Here is a 22,398-nt window from a genome sequence, read left to right on the forward strand (position 1 = left end):
AAAAAAAAAAAAAAAAAAAAAAAAGAGGAGGTGTAACTGAACTCCAAGAAAGAAGATAAAGTCCAACCTTCTGTCATTTACCAGCTCCTGCAATTTTTTTTTCTGGTGAATTTCTATGCCTACAGCTGTTAAAGGAGAACACAGGAAGCTAACAATACATAGCACTAGCCATGTAAAGATATCAGAACAAGGTTGTCCTGGCTCATTTATGACTTTCAAATCAAAATTATGCTATTTTGTGTATTTTTTCTTAGCAGTTTTAGACACTTAAAACATGCAACTCAGGCAACTAGCAGTTAAGAGTCTCCTTGCTTTATTTACTTCATGAAAGCTAAATTATGAAGGCACCAAGTAGTCCAAGGGCTGAACTTAAGATCCCATGGAAATAACAACAGCAGCTACTATTGCTAAAAGCCTACCATGTGCCAGGCACTAGAATAGCATTCTTCATGCACTCAGTATTCCATCCTCACAATCATCCCTGGTGGTATCCACCAGGCCCCGAGCCTACACCTCATGGCACAAAAGTCTCAGCTACTTCAGTGAAACACAGGACAACTCATATGGGCCATTTCAGCTCTAAAGCTGAATTTGGCAGATATTTTTGAGCCAGTATCACTACTTGACTTCTCCCTCTTCCCAATCCTGCTTCTTTCTTCTTTCCATGAATATGGATCCCTAAAACATACTGTATTTTCATATGCTTCTGGCTCAGACTCTGCCTTGTGGGGAACCCACACCTATGACACTCTGATTTTCTCTATGTAGGGAAGGAAACAGGCTCAGTGAAGTAAAGTTACTTGCTAAGAATAGTGCACAAAAGCAATAAAGCGGCAAAGTCTAGGTTTGAACCTGCTAAGTCTAATTGCAGAGCCCAAGCTCTTGAATACTTCTTGAAGCTACTTTACTATTCAGCCTCCAGATCTTGCAGGCTAGGGATCCAGACATGGGGACAGTGAGTCATCAAGGATGCCAGGCAGCCTGTGTCGCCCCAACTCACTGCCAGGTGGGTAAATCACCTGCTCTTCTAGTTGAAAAGTATTACTAATAAACAAAAACCATACATCCAGGGGGCTTGCTCTTCCCACTTAGACCTGAGACCTAAGACAGGGCTCGCACAGAGATGGGGATGTGGAAGACACACAGTATGCAACCCTTGAGAACATAAACTCAGCCAGTGGCACTGCCCAATTTAGCCCAAGTTGGGACAGTTAAGCCAAGACATGTGGCATCGAAAAGGTATTGAAGTGCACAGGAAGCCAAGGCAAGCAACCAAACAAGTAAGTTCACAGCAGCACAAACAGCAGCAATCAAAAACTAAAAACATCAGGAGCCCACAAACCTTCTGGATGTAAGTGGGGATAAAGGTAGAAAGAGCAGTCCCCCAATTCTTACTGAACAAGATTCCAAGTTCATATGGTGGCTCCTCCTCCCCTCAAAAGAAAATACTGCCACAATGCAAACATTTGGGCTTTAATTACTTAAAATCGTTTATGGGCAAGGGGAGAAGTTAAGAAGAAAAGGAAAGGAGACAGAAAAGCCCCATTGCTCATGTGCAGGCAACCACTGAAGCAGGTGCTGTGCACTCTCTATCTCTCACCACTTTGCATCCTTCTTAGGAGCTGGGATGGTGGCAAATATCAAATGTCAGATCATAGAGAAACCACCCAAATAACCCTGTCTTTCTTCCTTTCTCCAACTGAGTGACCTTATTTTTCACCCCTTCTAATATAAAATCAGGAGACCTCGTTGCCTCAACTCTGATGTCAGAGCCCTGAGGCTGCAGGGCCAAGGCAAGCTGAGTCCTCCTCCCTGTTCTCCCTGGCTGCCCCTCCAATACCTCAGATCTTAGTTCTGACTACAAAAGTGAGGAAGGGGCTGCTCAGCTCCAGCTTTGACCCTGTTACAGGAAAGGGTCCTGTGATCACAGGTGGGAAGGAGCTGCCCAAGGCCACAAAGCTGATTGGTGGCAGAGCTGGAACCAGATGGAAGATTCCTGATGCCTAGTCCAATCTCTTTCCACCACTGTTGGGATGGCAATAATAAAAACAAGCATCCACCTGCATGTTTTATACTCTTAAGAGTTATTTTTCCTCTCTCAAATTAACAATTACAAGAGGACTCAGCCCATCTGTAAAGACAGCAGATGCACAGTCAGTCCTTCAGAAGCATTCTGCTCGGGGAGGTAAGTGACTGCCCTAGAAGTTATTAGATCTTTCTATTAGGAAAAAATAAAACAAGAGTACCAGTAACCTTGGATTTCTTCACAAATCAGATGGAGCGCCTCCCCCCGCCACTTCCCAGAAATAGGAATTTAAAGGCCCTGCTGAAATCTGTGGAGTCCCTACATATTCACTTTGTGGCCAAAAGGATCTCAAGCAGTTCTGGATTGCAAACATGGTCTCACTTAAGTGAGGGACAAAATAAGCAGAGGCAGGGGACACAAGAAGCAGGAACCAGAATGGTTTGCCTGGCAGCTTTCCCCTTACATCGCATGTCCTTGTCTGGGTTAGCACAAACAAGCTCTGCTATTTATAGACCATGAAGAAATGCTGGAAGGTGATGGGACATTGCTCACTCGATTCCCCTCTAGATTTCTGTTCTTTGTGTAGACTATAAGTACATGGGGAAGCAGGCCTCCCTCCAGAGCCCATCCAGGGCATGACAAGCCCAGAAACCCCCTCGGGCAAAGGGATGATGCTATCCTCAGACCTCATCTGCAGTTCTCCAGCTTGGCATTTCAAAGAGGCACAAGGGGTTTAAAGATGCTGAGCCCAACTTCTGAGCAGCATTTGCAGGAGGGAGAACTCATCATCTTGCAACTCTGGGAACAGTGTATATGGTGGCACTTGGAGGCAGGATATTCAAAGAAATGGCCCATGCGAAAAAGCATGACAGAAATAAAAAAGTAATATGCACATGTAAGGTGTTAATACTTTGTGTTTCATGGCATCATTCTGCCCATTGGTGGCAAGAAAACTAATGTGGCTCAGTCAAGGAGTAAACCCTATCATTACTGTTGGTTCTTGCTGCAGCAAATAAAATTCATTTTTTGTGTGGGTGGAAGAGAGATTATCCAAATGAAATGAGGTCAGCAAGTCATTCAGACATCCTTACAATTCCACAATGTGCTTCTCTCTATGCCCGCAGGGATTCTTGTGTTCCATAAATCAACTGCCCTCCCACAGTTCCCAGCTTCCTGAGTCCTGCCTGACTCCACCCCTGTTTCTGAGTGTGGTTGTGCTTCCACCCAGAAAGCCTCCTGATGTGCTATCTGATGATGTCCATATTTCTACTTTTCTGGGCTCTCGAGCATGACCTGCTTGTTGCTACATGGAAAGTCCTCTACCATTAAAGTCACCCACTATATGCTTTCAAGGGAGGAAAAAAAAGGTACACACAGATGTGATGAGGTCTCTTGAGTGGTGAGGCCATGAACTTGGGGACCAAGGTGTAGTGAGTTGTTAAAACTCTTCATACCAGAGCCATGTAGCCCCACTGTGCTATTTTGCAGAGGTACAAACCTGACCTAAGGTCAAAGGGTATGTAAGGGGGGTAAAGTTTCCACCCTGGTGTGTCTAGCTCCAAAGCCCAAGCAAGCAGAGGGCAGGCAGTAACTGCACATGGCCTAGTCACCAGAGTTTACTACTACAGTAAAGGAGGCCTTTGAAGAATATCTGAAATAAATGAAACACACACACACACACACACACACACACACACACACACACAGAGTGCAAGCTGGCCTCTCACCACTGGATTCATAGCTAGCACTTATTTTCCAACTTTTCTCCACAGCTGATTTCTCACAAGTCTATACATGCTCGGGCACCTACCCATTCTCTCCTCAACTCCCCCTGCCCCAGGTGATTCTGATCCACACTCCCTTATTCTGGCTGCCAAGAGATCACTTTCCTCATGCCCCTTTTTATGGCTCTCGGGCCTTCTACCCTATAAATAGTAATTCTCTCTGTGGTTGTCCCTCCTCTCTCCTCTCAGCATGTGTAGGACCAATGATGCTTCCTTTGCAGTCACCATAAAAAGACATGTGGACTCTAGAAAGCTATGTTGAATTCAATGAAACATAATATTCTAATGAAAATTATTTTTAAAAACCTTGAGCTGCATATGAGAAAAACCAATCAACCATGAGCTTCAAATGCCATGTATTGACCAATACTACATAGAGGAGGTCCAGAACAAAGATATATGAAGTAGGAAAAATCTCAAATGTGAGTAGGACAAAAGTAGAGGAGACTAAATGTCCTAAGCCAAGTTTGTGAACTAGAGAAAGTGATTTTAGTAGAGTAACTGATAGAGATTTCTTTTTTTGTTTTGTTTTGTTTTTTTTTTTTGGCTTTTTGAGACAGGGTCTCACTGTGTAGTTGAGACTGACCTGGAACTCACTGTGTAGCCCAGGCTGGTCTCGAACTCACAGTGATCCTCCTGCCTCAGCCTCACAATTGCTGGGATTACAGGCTTGTGCCACCACGCCTGGCCTCTGACAGAGACTTCAATGATGAGATCAATGCTATTTAAGCTTGTTTTTGAAGTGATAAATGAGGCATTCCCAAGGACTGACTACAACAAAGGAGTCACTTATGGTTTAGTGCAGTGGTGGCGAACCTATGGCACACGTGCTGCAGTGGGCATACAGGGCCCTGCTGGCATGAGAGCCAAACGACCCCAGCAGCTGGGCAACAGATAACAGTGCACACAGGGGCAGTGTTGGCACTTTGCGATAAATAAAGTGGGTTAGGGGCACCGGTTCAGGCATTCGCTCTCTAAAAGGTTCACCAACACTGGTCTACCAGAATCTTCTATCATTACTGAATTTTAAAATCAACCCTGGTGTTAACTTTTGAAAAAAATCTTTTATTTCCTGTTCAAATTTTGTATTAAAATATCTTCTAGAAATTGGAAGAACACTCTTACCAGTGATCAAGGAGGTAAACACCTGAGGAAGAGAGCAATCACTGTAAAGTCATTGATTTGTTTCTACCCAGTTAGACTAGACACAAACTGCTTTCTGGGGTTTCTGCAGGCCTCCTAAATACAACTCCTGACTCGTGGACCGGACAACCTGAGCCCCACCCTAAGATTCAGAACAGAGCCTGGCACACAGTAGGCCCTCAGCACATTTTTGTTAAGTGAAAGGAGCTGTGCTCTTCCTAAACTCAGTTACTCCTTTCTTCTCAGAGATGCCAAAGATAAAGGTCTTCATTTCTGTTCAAAGAGAGAGATAAGTCTCTTCTAAAAGCATCATGTTGCTGGTGAGAAGAGCTTGAGCCCAAATGTACCAACTAGAGCTTCCATGCCTAGTGCTGAACAAGAGATTTCATTGATGACCTTGTGTCCCTTTGTTCAACTATCTGTTTGTTCATCTACCCATCCAGTCATGTAAATCCTGGTGAAGATCTGGGTTCACACAGCACACTATATCTTTTCTCCAGAGGAGCACTGACACAAAACTGTTTGAATTAGGTTAACATTCACACCCCAACTAATCTTGCAGAGTAAAAGAAGTTCATAAACCAATCTATGCATTAGTTGTCCAATGTTAACTGCTTAGCAAAAAATATGAAGTTTATCAGGTACTGACAAACAATAAGCCTTTCTTCGATCTTTAAATTTTTTGTCTGTTGAAATCCATGGCCTGTTAGGTTACTTAGAATGTAAGACGCACATGTACAGAGGCTGGGAAGGAAGACAGAAGAGGCAAAATGGAACATAATATAAGAAATGGTGCCCCCTCCCCTTTAAGAAACCATGGCATCCAACAAGTGTTTGTTAAATGAACCACTAACCATATGCTCAACATCGTAAAGCATGTGGAGATGACAAAACATGTTCTTGATCCGCTTTAAATCTGGTGAAGGAGTCCGGGGGTGTGCGTCTCCCAAGTGGTACAGCATGGGTCTTGGCACTAGGCTAAACATGGGGTGTCAGGCATTTGGAGAGAGCAATCATGAGTGATAAGAGAAGGCTTCCAGAGGAGGGTGTGCAGAAGTCAGGGAGCATGAGCAGATGCTTGAGAGGCAGCCAGGGAAAAGGTGAGATCACCTTCACCAACCTGGGAGAATCTGGAACCATCATTGTTTTAGTGTGGACACCAGCACCACTAGCAGCATCGGGGAGCTTAATAGGAATGCAAAGTCCCAGGTCCAGCCTAGACCTGCCGAGTCAGAAACCATGGGTGTGGGCCCCAGCAATTTGCTCTGAACAGGTGACTGTGGGAGCTACTCACGTCTGAGAACCACTGAGTCAGAGCAAGCCCTGCTCTTCCTTCACTGGTTAAGCAGTGGTCCCAAGCCTTTCCTCCCTCCCTTTTCCCTTCTACAAACTTGGGTCCCAGGAGCTGGGTGGCTACCCACTCCCAGGCTGCTCAGATGTCACGAGTTACATTTATTATTATTATGTTTACGAGTTACATTTCCCACTGGCTTCTGTACAAAATCCACTAGTGCATCTTTCTCAGTGGCCCATGACCCTAAGTGACAATTGGATGTTAGGAGACCTAGAAGCTCAAGAGAGTTAGGCAGAGACAGGAGGTAAATGGAATCTCTGTGGCCCACAAGTCTGGCCAGGATGACAGGTTTCCCTTGGCTTACAAAGCTACACCTGTCTCATAACCAGAGGTCTGAAGGTAACGCTAGAAGGCAGAGAAGTAATCAGAATTTCACTTCTCGTTCAGATCAGATCATTAGAAAGAGCTGCAGGAATACTTTGGAAATTGTTAATGAGTTCGTTGAAATGTGCACAGCCCCCAAGACTAACAATTTGACAGCACATAGCCTTGCCACTTTTCTCACCAGCTATAAAGTGATGTATAATCTTTCCTGCTCCACAGCTTCTCTCTGTCTGCATAGCTCATATTCTTTTCAGAAGCACTTAGGTGTACAAAATCATTTTCCTCTGATGTGCTAGCTTCTGGACCAACTATACCAGTGATGCGGCCCTTGCTCAAGTCATCGGAGCTGTCAAGTGCCTCATCACATGATGTACAAGTGCTTGTACTATCAGTTAATAGAAGGGGGTGTGACACGTCTGGGCAACTTGACAGGGCCATCATCCTATTCACTTCCCCAAAAGCCACTGTTTGCAAGTAGTTGTTGGATTGGATTTTGGCAGATGAAATAGAGTGGTATGGGCAAAGCCACTGCTACTCAAATGGGTTCACTTGCTCCTGAGATGATCACAGCTCTGTGCTCAGCTGTGCAGTAGCCCCCACACTGCCTCTGGTCTGGCATGTGTGCACCAATACTGCTGGTTCAGATTCTGACACCTCTCAACCATCCACATGCTAACCTGCCCTTTGTATTTGGGCAGCAGTATGTGTGTATGTGGGGTAGTTTTGTTGTCATCACTACTGAAAGTAAATGAGCCATGTTACAACACAGATGAACACTGAGGACATCATGCTCAGTGAAATAAACCCTGATACTCCTTAAGTGAGGTACACAGAATAGTCACATTCAGAGACAAGAGGTAGAAGGGTGGCGGCCACAGTTGTGAGGAGGGGCAGAATGGTAGTTGCTGTTTAACAGGTACAGAGTTGCAGTTTCACAAGGTGAAAGAGTTCTAGAAATGGCTGCACAATGATGTGAATGCAATTAATACCGATGCACAGTGTATCTTAAGTGGTTAAGGTGGTAAACTGTGCATTATGTGTATTTTATCAAGTTTAAAAAATTTAAGTAGACAAGCTCTTCTTGTCTTGCTATAGTTTGAGAGGCAACAATAGAAGTGACAAAAAATGAAAACAATTATAGGTACGTGAATAAATATATGGGAATCATTTAGCCACACTTCAAGATGCAAGATATATATCTATATCTATATCTATATCTATATCTATATCTATATATATACACACACACACACACACATATACATACATACATACATACACACACACACACCAATTCCCCATGATGAATATACCTATTATGTACTGCTAATAAAAAATTACAAATGGAGAATGTGAGGTGAGAGGGATAACGACTTGCCAAGCTTCATTCCCACTGTTTTTATGAAATAGGATGAGATTCCATTGCAGAGGCCTGTCTGACTTGAACACAAGAGCTCCAAAGCCCCACACAGCTCTTGGGATGCAAATTCAGCTTATAAGAACAAAAATGCAGTGTGCTGATAGCCACACATGAAGACCTCCTGGTCACTGACTTGCGCTGGCATATCCCACCAACATGTATAACAAATACATGCAATGGTAGAATGTTCCGGCAATCAACTAATGGAGAGAATTCAATAGTTCCTTGCTCTGTGATGGGAATCTCAGTGCTAGAACACGTATTATCAAGTTCTGATTTCATATTAGTAACAGTGCATCCAGTCAGCCAGTGGAAAAAAATGTTATTTTGCCAGCTACATCTCAAATGTGTGCCTGAATAAGGCACGTCCCTAGCCTTTAAGGGTCTTGAAGTCAGAGACATGTGCACTAGAAAAATCTTTGCTATGCCAGCTCCTGGTTTCCACAATAGGCTGTGTATAAAAGAACAAAGGGACACTGGGGTGAGGCCCCACAGAGCAGGAGGAGACAGCTACAAATGAGCTGTGCATATCAGAGGCCAGAAGCACATATGGGAGAGGAAGGTGGGTGTGCCACTCTCATCTACAGTCCGAAGGGCAGCTGGCCTTGCTCTCTCAAAGCCCAGGAAAACCCTGTGTGTGAGCAGGGCCTAGGTGCTGGGTGCTCAACCCATATCTCCTAATCCTGACACTTGCACTGTACTTTTAACCTTGTGCCACTTCTTCCCTGGATGGAAGTGGCTGGCAGCTTCAGGCAATCTTGATTACTTGTCTCCTCCTCCGTTCTTTCCTCTTGAGGTATAGAGCACTCAAGCCCCTTTCCTGTGTCTACCCATGCCCTCCCCCTTGGCAAGAGCACAGCAATACCTGGTATGTGTCAATGGGCCCACTGGTCGCTCCGGCCTTCTCGGGGGCAGTGCACCAGGTCGGTTAAGAGAATTGGTCTTAGGTGGCCGAGGCTTTTTTGGTGGGATGGCAGGAACAGAGGGCTTCTGTAAATCCAGTTTTGGCTCTCTCTCTGGTCTTTCTTTAAGTTATTTTTTTATCAGAGCATAAAGAAAACAGATAGATCTAGTATAAGTGACAGTACATAAATGCAGATGACTTATTTCCTGCTTTACAAAATTCATTAATGCCATTTCTAAAGGAGAAGTAGCAAACAATATCATTTATTCTTTCTCAAGTTCAAAAGAGCCCCACAAAGCCATAGCTTCTTGTTCCCTTCTTTCCATGCTTTTGTTCATGTGTCCACCCTCGGCCAGCTGCTACTCAGCTTTCAATGTGTGGCTAAAACATGGCACCATCATGTTCCCGCTTACTGGTAGACTTCTTCCTTCCTCACCTGAGCCCTTTACAAACAGGCACTACTCAGACATTTTATGCATGTTTGCATGCTTGGCACAGCCATAGGTTGCTCGTCTCTGAGGGCAGGGCCCAGGTCTGCTCATCTCCCTAGGATCCTGTGCAGTGCTGGTGCAACATTGATGATGGCTGATAAGTTCGACAAATGTCTGGCCTAAAGGACCTGCTGTTGGGTGTGAGAAGGGAACAGACCTGACACCTCTTGGGTTAGCCTCTGAAAAGGGTCGTGAGCCAATAAAAAGGGGCAGCATTTCAAGGAACAATTCATTCTGGATCCTCTGTGTACAGTTCAAACTTAGAAGGCAAACTGGGACTTCACAGGTATTTGGTTTGCAGAGCTTTTTGAAGTCAGTTATTAGAATGAAGTTGAAGCCAGATTTAGTGACCAAACTGGGCAGTGTTCAGTGACAACTTCAAGTTTTCTGTTCCCAATTAGCCTTGCCCCATGGTTGGTGCAAACAGCATACACCTATATAGTTCTTGATGGAGATGGAACTTTAGAGAGTTGTACACTGGAGCACAGGTAGGCTGCTGCACTGACTTGCAAGATGGTACACAGAGCAACTTTTATTGCACATACAGTCTCACATTGTTTGGCTGCCCAGGCCAATCGGTAAAATCTTTAGAAACCCCATCAGGTATTGTAAAAGTATCATTGTGCTCATCCCTGCAATGTGTCTGTGGGGAAACAGGCTCCAACAAGGAATGCTGGGAGCTTATTTTCTGGCACATGGAGCTAGAAGAGGAAGAGCTCGGGTGAAATGCTAAGCAGGGAAGAGGTTTTCTGCTGGGAAACAGGACAGGGATGAGGAAAGGACTTCCAGCAGCTAATAGGGTGAATAAAAGGAAGGGTGTGAGCCGACCTGACAGTGTCATCAAGTCTCAGGGCAAGGCTGGTTCCTGGACTTCCCTGATGCTTCTGACCAGGGCTTCTGCCTCCCTGACTCACTGTGGCACAGAACAAATATTCATGGTGTTGAAATTGGAATAAAACAGATATTTAGTCACTATTAAAAAAAAAAAAAAAGAACTCAAGGGGGGGAAGAACCAAGGGTATGTGGCTACTTGGCCAGACAAGGAAGGTGTTGTTCCTCACACTTATGGGGTGTCAGCCCATAAGCAGGACAGTACGGACCAGTGTAGAAAAGTGTCTTCATCACATAGCTTGGTTATCAACAGGACACTAGTGATATGTCCTCTGTGAGGACAGGAAATGGGGTTTGGTTATCTCACAACACATGTTTTTATCAAAGAGTTATCTGTAAGACCAATGGCTATTTTTTCATGATCTCTGACATAGCCTTGGCCTTCACAATGGGGTTCCACAACTCAAATTCTACCTGTTCACTGTAAAGGAAAGAGGTATAGGTTCTTAATAGCTTGCAATGTTGGTAAAATTTGTAGCAAGCTGATATGAAATATTCAATTTCACAATGAAATTTCATGAGGCCACCAAGGAGCACCTCCAAATAATTATATTCATTAATCCAGCATTTCTCTTGTGACTTCAAAATAACTGCTTTTTAAAATGGAATTTGCTCAGCCTCCTACTCATAATAACAACATGGCACTTTTCCCATAAAAATGTGTGATCAATCAAATCTTAGGCCTAATAAACCGAGTCCTTCCACAACTTGCAGATTTCTTTGAGAGAAACACTCAGGATGGTGAGAATTGAACACATCTGTAAAACTATGTGAGATTCAGCCACTTCCCTGCCAATGACATTTCTGACCACCTTCAGTGGACTCCAAGCAATGGGGTGTTTTTCTCAGCATCGCCATGACTAGGGTATGTGGCTACTTGGCCAGACAAGGAAGGTGTTGTTCCTCACACTTATGGGGTGTCAGCCCATAAGCAGGACAGTACGGACCAGTGTAGAAAAGTGTCTTCATCACATAGCTTGGTTATCAACAGGACACTAGTGATATGTCCTCTGTGAGGACAGGAAATGGGGTTTGGTTATCTCACAACACATGTTTTTATCAAAGAGTTATCTGTAAGACCAATGGCTATTTTTTCATGATCTCTGACATAGCCTTGGCCTTCACAATGGGGTTCCACAACTCAAATTCTACCTGTTCACTGTAAAGGAAAGAGGTATAGGTTCTTAATAGCTTGCAATGTTGGTAAAATTTGTAGCAAGCTGATATGAAATATTCAATTTCACAATGAAATTTCATGAGGCCACCAAGGAGCACCTCCAAATAATTATATTCATTAATCCAGCATTTCTCTTGTGACTTCAAAATAACTGCTTTTTAAAATGGAATTTGCTCAGCCTCCTACTCATAATAACAACATGGCACTTTTCCCATAAAAATGTGTGATCAATCAAATCTTAGGCCTAATAAACCGAGTCCTTCCACAACTTGCAGATTTCTTTGAGAGAAACACTCAGGATGGTGAGAATTGAACACATCTGTAAAACTATGTGAGATTCAGCCACTTCCCTGCCAATGACATTTCTGACCACCTTCAGTGGACTCCAAGCAATGGGGTGTTTTTCTCAGCATCGCCATGACTCCCTCCCCCAGCTACCAACATTCTTGAGCAAGAACATGTATCTGCATCCTTGTTAGCCTGTCAAGGGCCTGGTAGTGACCAAGGAAGAGAGCTTTCATTTGTCTGGGTGGGAATTTTACTAAGCCAAGTCCATCTATCAACAGTGATGAGCAAGCACCCTGGGTACTAGGCACAGAGGAGAGGCTAGATGGAAACTGTCAGCTACATTCTGGGTCTTTACAAGTCTACAATTTCAGGCTATAGACATAAAGGCGATGGTAGAGGCATCACAGAAGAGCACCTATGTGTTAAGTAACTGATCTAGTTGTTTTCATTTGATGAGAAACTCTGGCCCTGCAAAGTTTCTTCTCCTATTTCCTCAGAAATGGGATGCTTAGAAGTGATCAAAACAAACCCATAATCATCATATTCTAAAGCAAAAGAGAATTCTGAGAGTAATCTACACTAGCACTGTGACAGACAGCTTTGGTTCTTACTGTAGAGCTGCCAATGAAGAATTGATTTCATACCTTTCTCTTCTGTTCTGTTTGGAAGTGTTTCTGGCCTTTCAGGAGGTATCTTTCTAATTTCATGTTTTCTCTCTGTGGTACCTAGGATGGAAAAGATAACAGTCATCAGAAAATTTTCATTAGACACACGAGGATTTAAATATTTATCAGGTACAGCAAAGGCATTAGACTTTTTTTTTTCTTGAGCTGAGCACTGGCATTTTCCGAGTTGCTTAGAAACAAAGCAGAAGTCATTTCCAGCCTATGTCATTAAATTTGCTTGCCTACACATCCTTAATTCATAAGAAAACCAGTAATATTTTCTGATATTTAAAACTACTTCCTTAGGCATAAAAATAGTCAAAGGATATCACTGAGTGGGGATGGGGAGTGTGTAAAAATAAAGAAGTCACTCATCAAAATATACAAATAATGAGTTACTGAACATTATGCTCTATAAATAAGAAGGGGTTTCATAGGGACCTGAATTTCATCTTGCAGTAGTTTGAAAATATGGCCTTGAATTGTCTGATACTCCTCCCATTAAGAGGTAAGATCTATATCCCCCTGCCTGGAATGTGGGAAGGTTTGCAACTGCTTCAACCAGTACCTCAAGTAACAGCATATAATTTCCAGGGCCACGTTATAAAAGGTCACGTAGTTCATTTACTGGAACACTGAACCTGCATGTAAGTGTTCACCTATGCTGGAGAGGCCACATGTGAACACTCTGGCCTACAGCCCCAGCTGAGACCAGTCTTCCAGGCACTCTGACACAGAGAACCTACATGGAGGTAAAGCAGCGATCTTCAAGGGCAGCTCCTCCAGTCTCAGCTAATCCAGCTTTCCAGCCAAGGTCCCCAGACTTGATGGAGCAGAAACAAGCCATCCTGCCCATGTCCTGTTCACATTCTGACCCACAGAATCCATGAGAATAACAAGACTGCTAGTTTATGCCCCTAAATACGGAGTGGTTTGTAATATCGCAGAATGCCTGGAATATAAAATGGAGGGATATGTAGAGATGTTACAGTGGTTCTCCTCAAGTCCTTTCTCTTTGTGTCTGAATTCCTCGAGTATCACATTTTTCCAGGTCACCACTTAGCACTTATCTTGACCCACGTGGACTGTATCTGCTCCTTCACCTGAGGTCTGATGATACCACTGACCTTCGGCGTGGTTTGTAAGAAAACTTTGGAAATAGCTAAGCAGAAAGTACTGCTCTTTATTTATAGACTTGTTTGAGTACCTGACAAACTCTTCATGTAACCCACCCTAAAGGATGAGTGCTTGGTATGAAAATCTCAATTACACAGCTTCAGAGGCCAAAAGAAGTTTTAAAACAATCTATTGAACACATATTTCATCTGAATCCCTTTAATGACTCACTACAAATTGAAGACTGTATCTGATATATATCAATTCCATCTTTTTTTCATCAAGGAAAGTTGATTATGGGGAATATACAAATATTCATCTTATCACAAAGCATTTCCCGTGATCCCTCAGAGGGATAAATCAGCAGCAGTAGTCTCAGAAGATGAAATGTCATCTTGCTTTGCAGCACAGAGACCCATCACCAATGGTAAGATTGTTTCAAAAGGATAAGAATTTGCCTACATGCTACAGTGTAGCCTCCTAACAATAATGAAATTCTCATTCCTGGAGACACAGAAAGAATTAAAGACTCGACTATCTTGAGGAATCCAATCCCAGTTATGATATGCTAGACTGCCTGAGCTTTAGACCACCTGGCTCATCTCCATGGTTTCTAGTCACTAAGGCCTCTAGAGGAAGGGGGTCTTCAGAGAAAAACATAAACAGCCTGCTTTAATCTCAACACAATAAAATATTTATATGGCCAGAAGAACCACTAGGTGGCAAAATGAAACTGCTCAACATGAACAGGGATGGGGCGGAGCAGATGTAATTAACATCCCATTCCAAGGCTTAATCTCTGATTCTCAATTATGCCCAAAGAGAATGGAAAAGAAATTTGGGGTCAAGTTGATCTGCTTCCCCAACTTGGTGGGCCAACATTAATTTTAAAAATAATTTCTGAATAAAATGATGAACAAACTAATCTGAAAATTTATTCATACTTTAAATGCTATAGAAATATCAATTGTACAGGACTAAAATATTTCTACTCTTCTTCTTAGTAGTTACTTTTTAAAAATGTACTTAACTAGTTATTAGTGGAAGAATTTCCCCCCACAACTAAGTATAACATTTAAAAAGAAGAGTTCTATTGAGAAATCTGAATCATCTGTAGGAGAACCCAGTGTGCAACGAGTTGCTAAATGTCCAATATCAGTTCCTGTAGTTTTCAACTTTATTATCTGAACAACACATAAAAAATGAATTGGATTCTTTTTTTTTTTTTTTTTTTTTTTTTTTTTGTACCAGCGATTGAACTTGGGTCCTTGCGCTTGCAAGGCAGGCCACCGCGAACTGCTGAGCTAAATCCCCAGCTGAATTGGATTCTCTTTAAGATTAAAAAAAGAATCAAGAAGGAAAGTGTTTATCGCTAGAAAAGCATCTTTTAATTGAGGCTAAGTGAAGTGAGTCCAAATTTTGGTTAACCACACTGGACAGACAATGAAGACCCAGCAACTCCCTACACACACAATGATGTCATGGCCTATGGTGGCCCATGGGAAACAATCTTCCCTAAACCGACCCTTGAGAGGACATAGGAAAAACAGGACAAAATCAGGTTCTTCTTTCTTTAAAAGCAGTTTATTAAAAACAAAGCTCAACACATAAAACTAGTCTACTTTCAAAGTTCTTTCTGATCATTCTCTTTGGGAGCTCTGAGTTTTGCACTGTATCACAGGGACACATTTTAGCGACATGTTTTTGTCTTTAGGAAAAATCAGCAGTTTGCAGGCATTCCTCATTTAACAACTGAATTCTGTTCCTGCGATTAGGTTGTCGAGGCCGTTAAATGAACTGACCACTAAATGAGGAATTGTATATAGTATGTACATTACAATATTCAGAACAAAGAAATGGTCCAAGGAAACTCCAACTTGATGACTTTGCTTTTATTTGCATAACTCTTATATGCAGTACTGTAATGTATAACAGAATATAAAACTATAGAATTGTACTGCACAGGACAATCAGCAAAATTTACAGTACCGTATCAATAAGATGTACTGTACAAAAAAAGACAATGAGGCTCTATAAAGAATATGTACAGAACTGTACAGAAAAATAAGATGGGTCATCAAGTTCGAGTAGCACTTTGTGAGTCTGAATAGTCATTAAACAGATTGGTTGTTAAACAAGGAATATCTGTATTTAAAATCTGCCGGCTGAGACCCAGTCATAACTTCCCAATTTGGCAATTTGTGGCATTTGAAGCTAGGCATCTTGAGCTCTACCAAGGACAATCTGAGATATGTAAAATACAGACAGACAGACAGTACACTATGTTTACTGGAACTGAAAGATACATTACCTGCTCCTTGTTTGATGACAGGAGCGGATGGAGGTGGTGGTTTCTTGGGTCTCTGAAAAATTAATCACAATTGTACCAATGAGACTGTTGGCAAGCTGTCTTTTCACAGAAGGACTACAGACATTGTTTTCTATGTGCAGTGTGGACAATTTAGAGAACTTCTCCAAAATATTGAGCAATTTTCTTTCCAGACGTCATATTTTGGCACCTCTAAACAAACACTAAAATAAATTCAGTCGGCAAAACAAAACTGATCGACAAATGAAATACCATTTCCCCCTTTCTAAATTTGTAACAGACTTCTGGAAAAGCACAGCTCAGCAAAAATGGCCTGAAACCAGCAAGCACAATGGTACTCCTACACTGAAACCACATAAAATTAAGATTTAATCTGCTGAATAATCAAGCAATTTGCAGAGATTTACCGGGAAGACTCCAAATTGAATCTGCTGGGGATGTAGCAGGCTACATGCTGTACCCAAGTCAGACCTAAGCCTTCTGCCCTTTTCTACACCCAGGATGGCAGGCCATTGTGAGGTACCTGTGGACTGGTCGTACCCAGTCATATGTGATAAACTGGAATGGAGGTTTCTGCAAATCAGCTGCTATTTATTTTTCTCTCATACACTGTTACTCCATAGACGACAGCGGCATTTCAATGGTACTCATCCTTGAAGTATTTACAGAATGCCCAGGCGTTTGTCACCCAGGATCTACTGTTGGAGGGAGATGTGCCTGCTAGACTTGGTAAATGATTCAGGGGTCAGAGAATCCAGTCATCGCATCATCTTGGACAGGGTGATAAGAGCAAAGGTGCAGGGGTAAAGGCAAGGGGAGAAGCAACTAAACGTCAATATTATTAAGAAAGGATGGAAATGGGGAGGGTTGGCGCATATGATCCATGTTGCTGCCAACACTTCTCAACCTCTGGGCATTTTAATTAAGTTCCACAAAGTCACTTCTGCGCTCTGAAAATGTACTACTGTGACATTGCCATAGGAATCAGTAAAGGCACATGTCTAACCCTGGCCCCAACTCACTAGTGCCTGATGCAGCACGCAGCCATAAGAAGAAGTGATTTTAAGTAAAACCCAGGGAACTTTCTCAGGGGCATCATAGTGTGTAGGCTCTGAGTTCAATAACTTTTCAGGCCTGCTTTTTCACTGGTTTCATAATTCTGCCATTACTCAGAGTTAATATTATAGCATGGTGAGACAAAAGCGTGGTTCTGAAACCTGACTGTCATTTACAAGACGCCCTTAAAAGCCCTGGACACGGGACAAGCAACCTCACCTAGCTATTCCTTCTCATCTACAAAAGCCAAGGAAGAAACCAATTCCTCTTGGGAAGAGGTGGTTTCACAAACAGAAGAAGTTCTAATTTTTGTTTAATCCTTGTGATAACTGAGGCAGTGATAATAGTATGCTCATTCTGTCATTGAAATAAATGAGGCTTCAAGAGATAAAGTCATTTTCAAAGGTCATCGAGCTATGAAATGAGGGTTGCTGGTAGTCAAGCCCAGGGATGTTTGACATACAGTGTGCTCTTAATCTCTATGAAGGGTCCATCCTGCTAAAAAAATTCCACAAGACAAACCATCATGTGAACATAATACCACACACAAGGAGTTCATAAAAGCACAGGGAACTATTATGCTAAAGTTGGAAGAAGAAAATGGGTATTAAATTGCAGCTACAGTAAGAGCTCAACTATGCTACAACATTTACAGAAAGAAAAAGACTGAAAAGAAATAAATTTAAAGTGGTGATCTCTAATTAGTAGGATTATGAGTATGGACAAGCACGTGTGTGTGTTCTTACTGTTTTTGTGTGTTGTCTATAAGAGTACAGCTAAATACGCTTTATTATTGTAGAAAAGCAAGCTGCTCTAAGAGCCACCTCTCCTTGTACAGAGTACTGAGTGGGTGTATTTCTGGCTCAGGGTCTTCAACTGTTCTATCCCCTGTGTCAGCCCACTCCAGCTCTCTACCAGCTCTCCTTCCTTTTCCTCCCTCCCTTCTCTGTCTTTGTGTAAATTAGACTGGGGACAGATGTATGCTTACCTAATGAAGTCATCACTGAAACTCTGCCAATTAAACCTTCCTGTACTTCAGGATCAGAGTCATTTCTTATTCATGAAACTGCCAACACCCTGTGGACTAATTCCTCCCAGATAGCCAAGTCCCAACAATGCCTACCCCTGGATGTCTTCCTCAACCCTTTCTGGGTTGAAATTTGCTATAATCACTGTCATGTGAGCCTTCTCTAACATAGACCATTACCCCCAGCAACCTTGCCTCAAACCACATGGCCTTAAATTTAAAAACAACAAAAAAGACAATTACAAGTCATCATATCTTCTAAGATTAGTAGGCAAAACAAAAGAAAACTCTTACTGTTGCGTTACACTTAGCAAATAGCAGATATGTGAAATGTGATAGGGTTGAGCAGGGTTGTGGGGGGAAGGAGAGGGAAGGAAGAAATGGATGGCAGGGAGAGAGGACAGGAAATGTTATGTTGACGGTGTGAAAAGTGTGGTCACAGCAAGTGTGTGTATGAATGCAGCAAAGGAGGGAGGAAGAGGTATGTATTTGTATTCTGAGCTGTGGACATTGTGGAGATAAACGTGGCATTTCTGAAAGGAAGGGGCAGTTCAGGTGCCTTCTTTGCTTATTAGCAGAGTTTTGTTTTGTTTTTGTACCAGGGATCGAACTCGGGACCTTGAGCTTTTGAGGCAGGCAGTGGCATCACTGAGCTAAATCCCCAGCCCTTAGCAGAGAGGTTTACAAATGTTCCTCCTCCTTTTTTCTTTCCTTGACTGATTTCACTTTCCTGGTTCCATCAAACTTGACAGCCATCATGCCTCTTCAGATGAGAAAAGACACCACCAAATATGATGTCTTTTAAGATAATTCCAAACAAAAATCAGGCCCAGCAGTCCATGTAGCTTCAGGGCACCCCTAAGAGATTAATAAATTATTGTACATGGACCTACTTCTTTTTTTAGTACAATAAGAAGACAGGTCTGTGAAAACTGAGAAGGCAGATAGAATAAACCTTTAGCAAAATATGACAAAAAAATTCATCACAGGAGTTCATGATTCTCAAAGAAAAAGATATGAGCAGAGCATGGATCTGATTTTCCTCAAAATGTCCAATTGTGGTTGGATAAAGGAAATGGAACTGGGGGTCCTCCAGGGTAAGCAGTAGGTCAAGGTGTCCTCTGTGGAGGTGGACACTGTAATATTAACTAGCTGCTATAGGTACACAGAAAGAAACATCCTTTCAACTCAGGCAAGGATCTGAAGACCTAAATGTTTGGAGGCATTTGTTACATATAGTCTTTTATCTCTCCTTCCATGGTGAAAGCAAAACACTCCAGCCCCCAGCTCAAGTGCTTCTGAAAAAGCAGTGGATATTAGAGCCACAAATGATCAGAGGAGTCCTCTTTATAGCAGAGAAAACTGAGGCTCAAAGGGTCTGTGCTAACAGCTAGCTGGTAACTAGAGGGGACCTAGGACTTATACCTCTCAATGTCCAGACTGTGGAGATTCATTTAAAAAGAGCTACCACAAAAATGTCAATAAAAAAATCAATGAGCCAATAATTTCTGATTTCTGGAGTCAAATGCCTTCCGCGTATGCATGTATGCAAGACACATAACCCTAAGTGGTGTGTGTCCATGTGTGAATGTGTGTGGAGGTGTTGGCTAGGCTGGAGACACTGATATCATCCTTCAAAGGACAGATTAATGTGATTTGATTTGATTTTTACTGTTAGAATACCAGGAAGGAAATAGATCTGAATGTTCCAGTGTAAGGATGGCAGGAAGGCAAGCTTTGCTTCCTGGTAAAGTATTTCAGATCTGACTATGCCCTTTGTTTGGCATGACTGGTCAGTTTCAAGTAAAAGAACTCATCAGGTGGCTCAACTGTTCTCTCTGGCAAGAATTCTGATACAACACTTTGCCTCTTAAGCCAGTCTGCCTTCAGAGCTCTGTACTCCAAGATAGGCTTTGTTGAAAATAACCAAAGAGTATACCCTGACGGCTGGGTATACTTTATGGGATGTCTTAGTTCACTTTCTATTGCTATATTCTGTTAGAATAACTGAGGATTGGGCATTCTATAAAAGAAAGAGGTTTATTTGGCTCATGTTTCTGGAAATCCAAGAGCACGGTACCAGCATCTTCTGTGCTTCTGGTGAGGGCTTCATGCTGCTTCAACTCATAGCAGAAATCAAAGAAAGATGCAAGCACAGGCAGAAGGAGCACATATACAAGAGAAAAAAGAAAGGTGCCGGACTTGTTCTACAACAACCTATTTTTGTGAGGAACTAATGTATCAAGAGAACAAACCTGGTCTCTGCAGAAATGCATTAATTCATTTGTGAGGGTGGTGCCCCCATGACCTAATAATCTCTTTAAGGTCCTACACTCTCTCAACGCTGTTATTGAGGATCAAGCCCCTACGTGAGTTTGGGTGGGGGCAAACCATATTCAAACTGTGTGTGAGTGGAGGGGGGCTTTGTTAAAGGAATATGGTAAGGTTCTAGAAGCAAATCTCAGCTTGATTTTGAGCAATTCTGGACCTTTGGAAGCCCCTCCATGTCCATCCAAGTTCTCTGGAGGCTGGAGAGGGTACACAAATAGGCAATTTCCCTTGTCATCCTAGAAACATGTGGGAGACCTCTGCCCTGCCCTTTCCCCCCTGCCTCTGGAGATCCAGCCACACTTCTGAAGTGTGAAGCTGGGACGTGCTCTAGTAATGACAGTGTCTACAACTGCTCCATTGCTTACTCTGGAGTCCCAGCAATTGTGTGCCTTGGCACTCGCAGAGGAGATCCCCAGGAATCACTGAATACCCTTGGTCTTGGGAAGGTCTCTTTCTAGTTTTTCCCCAGCCTCGGGCTCTAACCTTGTGTTCTACATCCATAGTTTCCCTCTTGGCTGGGCTCATCCAAACTAATGGCCCACTGGGTGGTCAGCCAGGCTTTGATGTTTATCTTCTCTCAAAAATGTTCTTTCAGTTCACCTCCTTGACTCACTTCTTCATTCTGTCCTCCTCACCCTGGAAATGATGCCACGATTATATGCGCAGACCTCATGACAAGATGGAAGGACTTGGGGTCCCTTTTGTGTGGAAAGAATTTGGCAGGAGCCCAGCTTCCTCCACCTCTACTCACCCTTCCTCCTCTGTCATACTGGGAGCAGCAAGCAGGAGAGGAGGGGAAGAAGGAAGAGCAGATACACCTTGGCACCACAGGACCTAAAGCCAAGGGGTTCCTGACTGCCAACTATGTACATGGATGCTGTTGGGCCTTACGAAGGAGAAGCTTGGGATGTACGCTCTGCCTTCAAAGAGACTACAGTTCAGATTGAGTGATGACTTTGAAAGAAGCATCTCAATCGAGAGTATACTGAATGAGATGCTCAACTAGGAGAATACAGACTGTACATACCACCAGGGAGGGAGGGATGGAGGGGAAACAGCATTGAGTGGCCTGGGGCAAGTCCTCTGGGGCTGCGTCAAGAGGCCATACCTGGGCGACACTAACACTTTGGCAAGGCCTATTCCTCTGCATGTGAGACACCCAGAAAAACTAAATATACAATGTAGACAATGTCACAGGTAAATTATTTTTTAAGCTTTTTTTTTTTTTTGGGTATCGGGGATTGATCTTGGGTCCTTGCACTTGTGAGTAGGCAGACGACAGAACCACTGAGCTAAATCCCTGGCCCCTTAAGCTTCTTATTGGAAACACATATTGATCTCTTTTATAACTAATTTACTGGGCAACTTTAGAAATTAGGAAGAACTATATATCTTGATGACATGGCTAAGGAACAAAGAATTTTGGAGAAAAGCAGATTTTATAAATTGGCTGGTCAGAAGATGGGGCTAAAGTAAAGCACCTCCTCAGAACTTGGTAAAGAGAAAATAGAGTTAGAGTAGCAAAAATTTACCAATAGTGGATTAGTCATTGTGGGAATCAAGCAAGGGATTCCCTTTTTGAGAGTTCAGAACCTGTAAAACTTCTGCTGAGTGATCTGAAACAATCTTAAGAGGATGGGTTGGCACACATTAACTGGGGAAGCTGGAAATCTAATTAATCGTGTCATAATGTCTGGAAACTGAATAGGAATAGGAATAGGAATAGGAAGGGTCTTGTCAGTCATGAAGATAGAGAAAAACAGAGTTATTGAAGTCAACAGTGCACTGCTCTTGCAAGAATTATCTTGGCTTAGCTGAATTCAACATATGGATCCTTTGGCAAACCTTTCCCTTTGGTGTGTAAGGAGGGCCTCAAGTGATACCTGCCAGGCCTTTTCTAGGAACAAGCAACTCCTCTCATTTGGATTCTTTGCCTTCCCACACAAATGTGGTGTCTGGTGGGACCTGAAAGAATGAGCCCTATAGGGATCAAATGCTCAGGGTAGTCACAGACTGTGCTCCACACAGGCTGGCATCTCAGGGCTTTCTGCAAGAGTAAGCTGGCAGCCTGA

At 42.8% G+C, this 22,398-nt stretch overlaps 1 protein-coding gene across 10 annotated transcripts in view; it reads right to left on the bottom strand.

Moving 5' to 3' along the window:
- Sh3kbp1 (SH3 domain containing kinase binding protein 1) overlaps window positions 1–22,398 on the bottom strand; it is a 346,801-nt gene that overhangs the window by 52,835 nt on the left and 271,568 nt on the right. For all 10 annotated transcript variants that reach the window (XM_010643666.3, XM_033760274.1, XM_033760276.1 and 7 more), the window contains 3 exons: window positions 15,895–15,946; window positions 12,447–12,527; window positions 8,917–9,076 (listed from right to left, as the gene is read on the bottom strand). In XM_010643666.3, the coding sequence (XP_010641968.1) occupies window positions 8,917–9,076; window positions 12,447–12,527; window positions 15,895–15,946 (293 nt within the window). The remainder of the gene's footprint in view (window positions 1–8,916; window positions 9,077–12,446; window positions 12,528–15,894; window positions 15,947–22,398) is intronic.

Source organism: Fukomys damarensis, unplaced genomic scaffold (genome assembly GCF_012274545.1).
Source record: "Fukomys damarensis isolate Sample0158 unplaced genomic scaffold, DMR_v1.0_HiC HiC_scaffold_39, whole genome shotgun sequence".
Taxonomy (NCBI): Eukaryota; Metazoa; Chordata; class Mammalia; order Rodentia; family Bathyergidae; genus Fukomys; species Fukomys damarensis.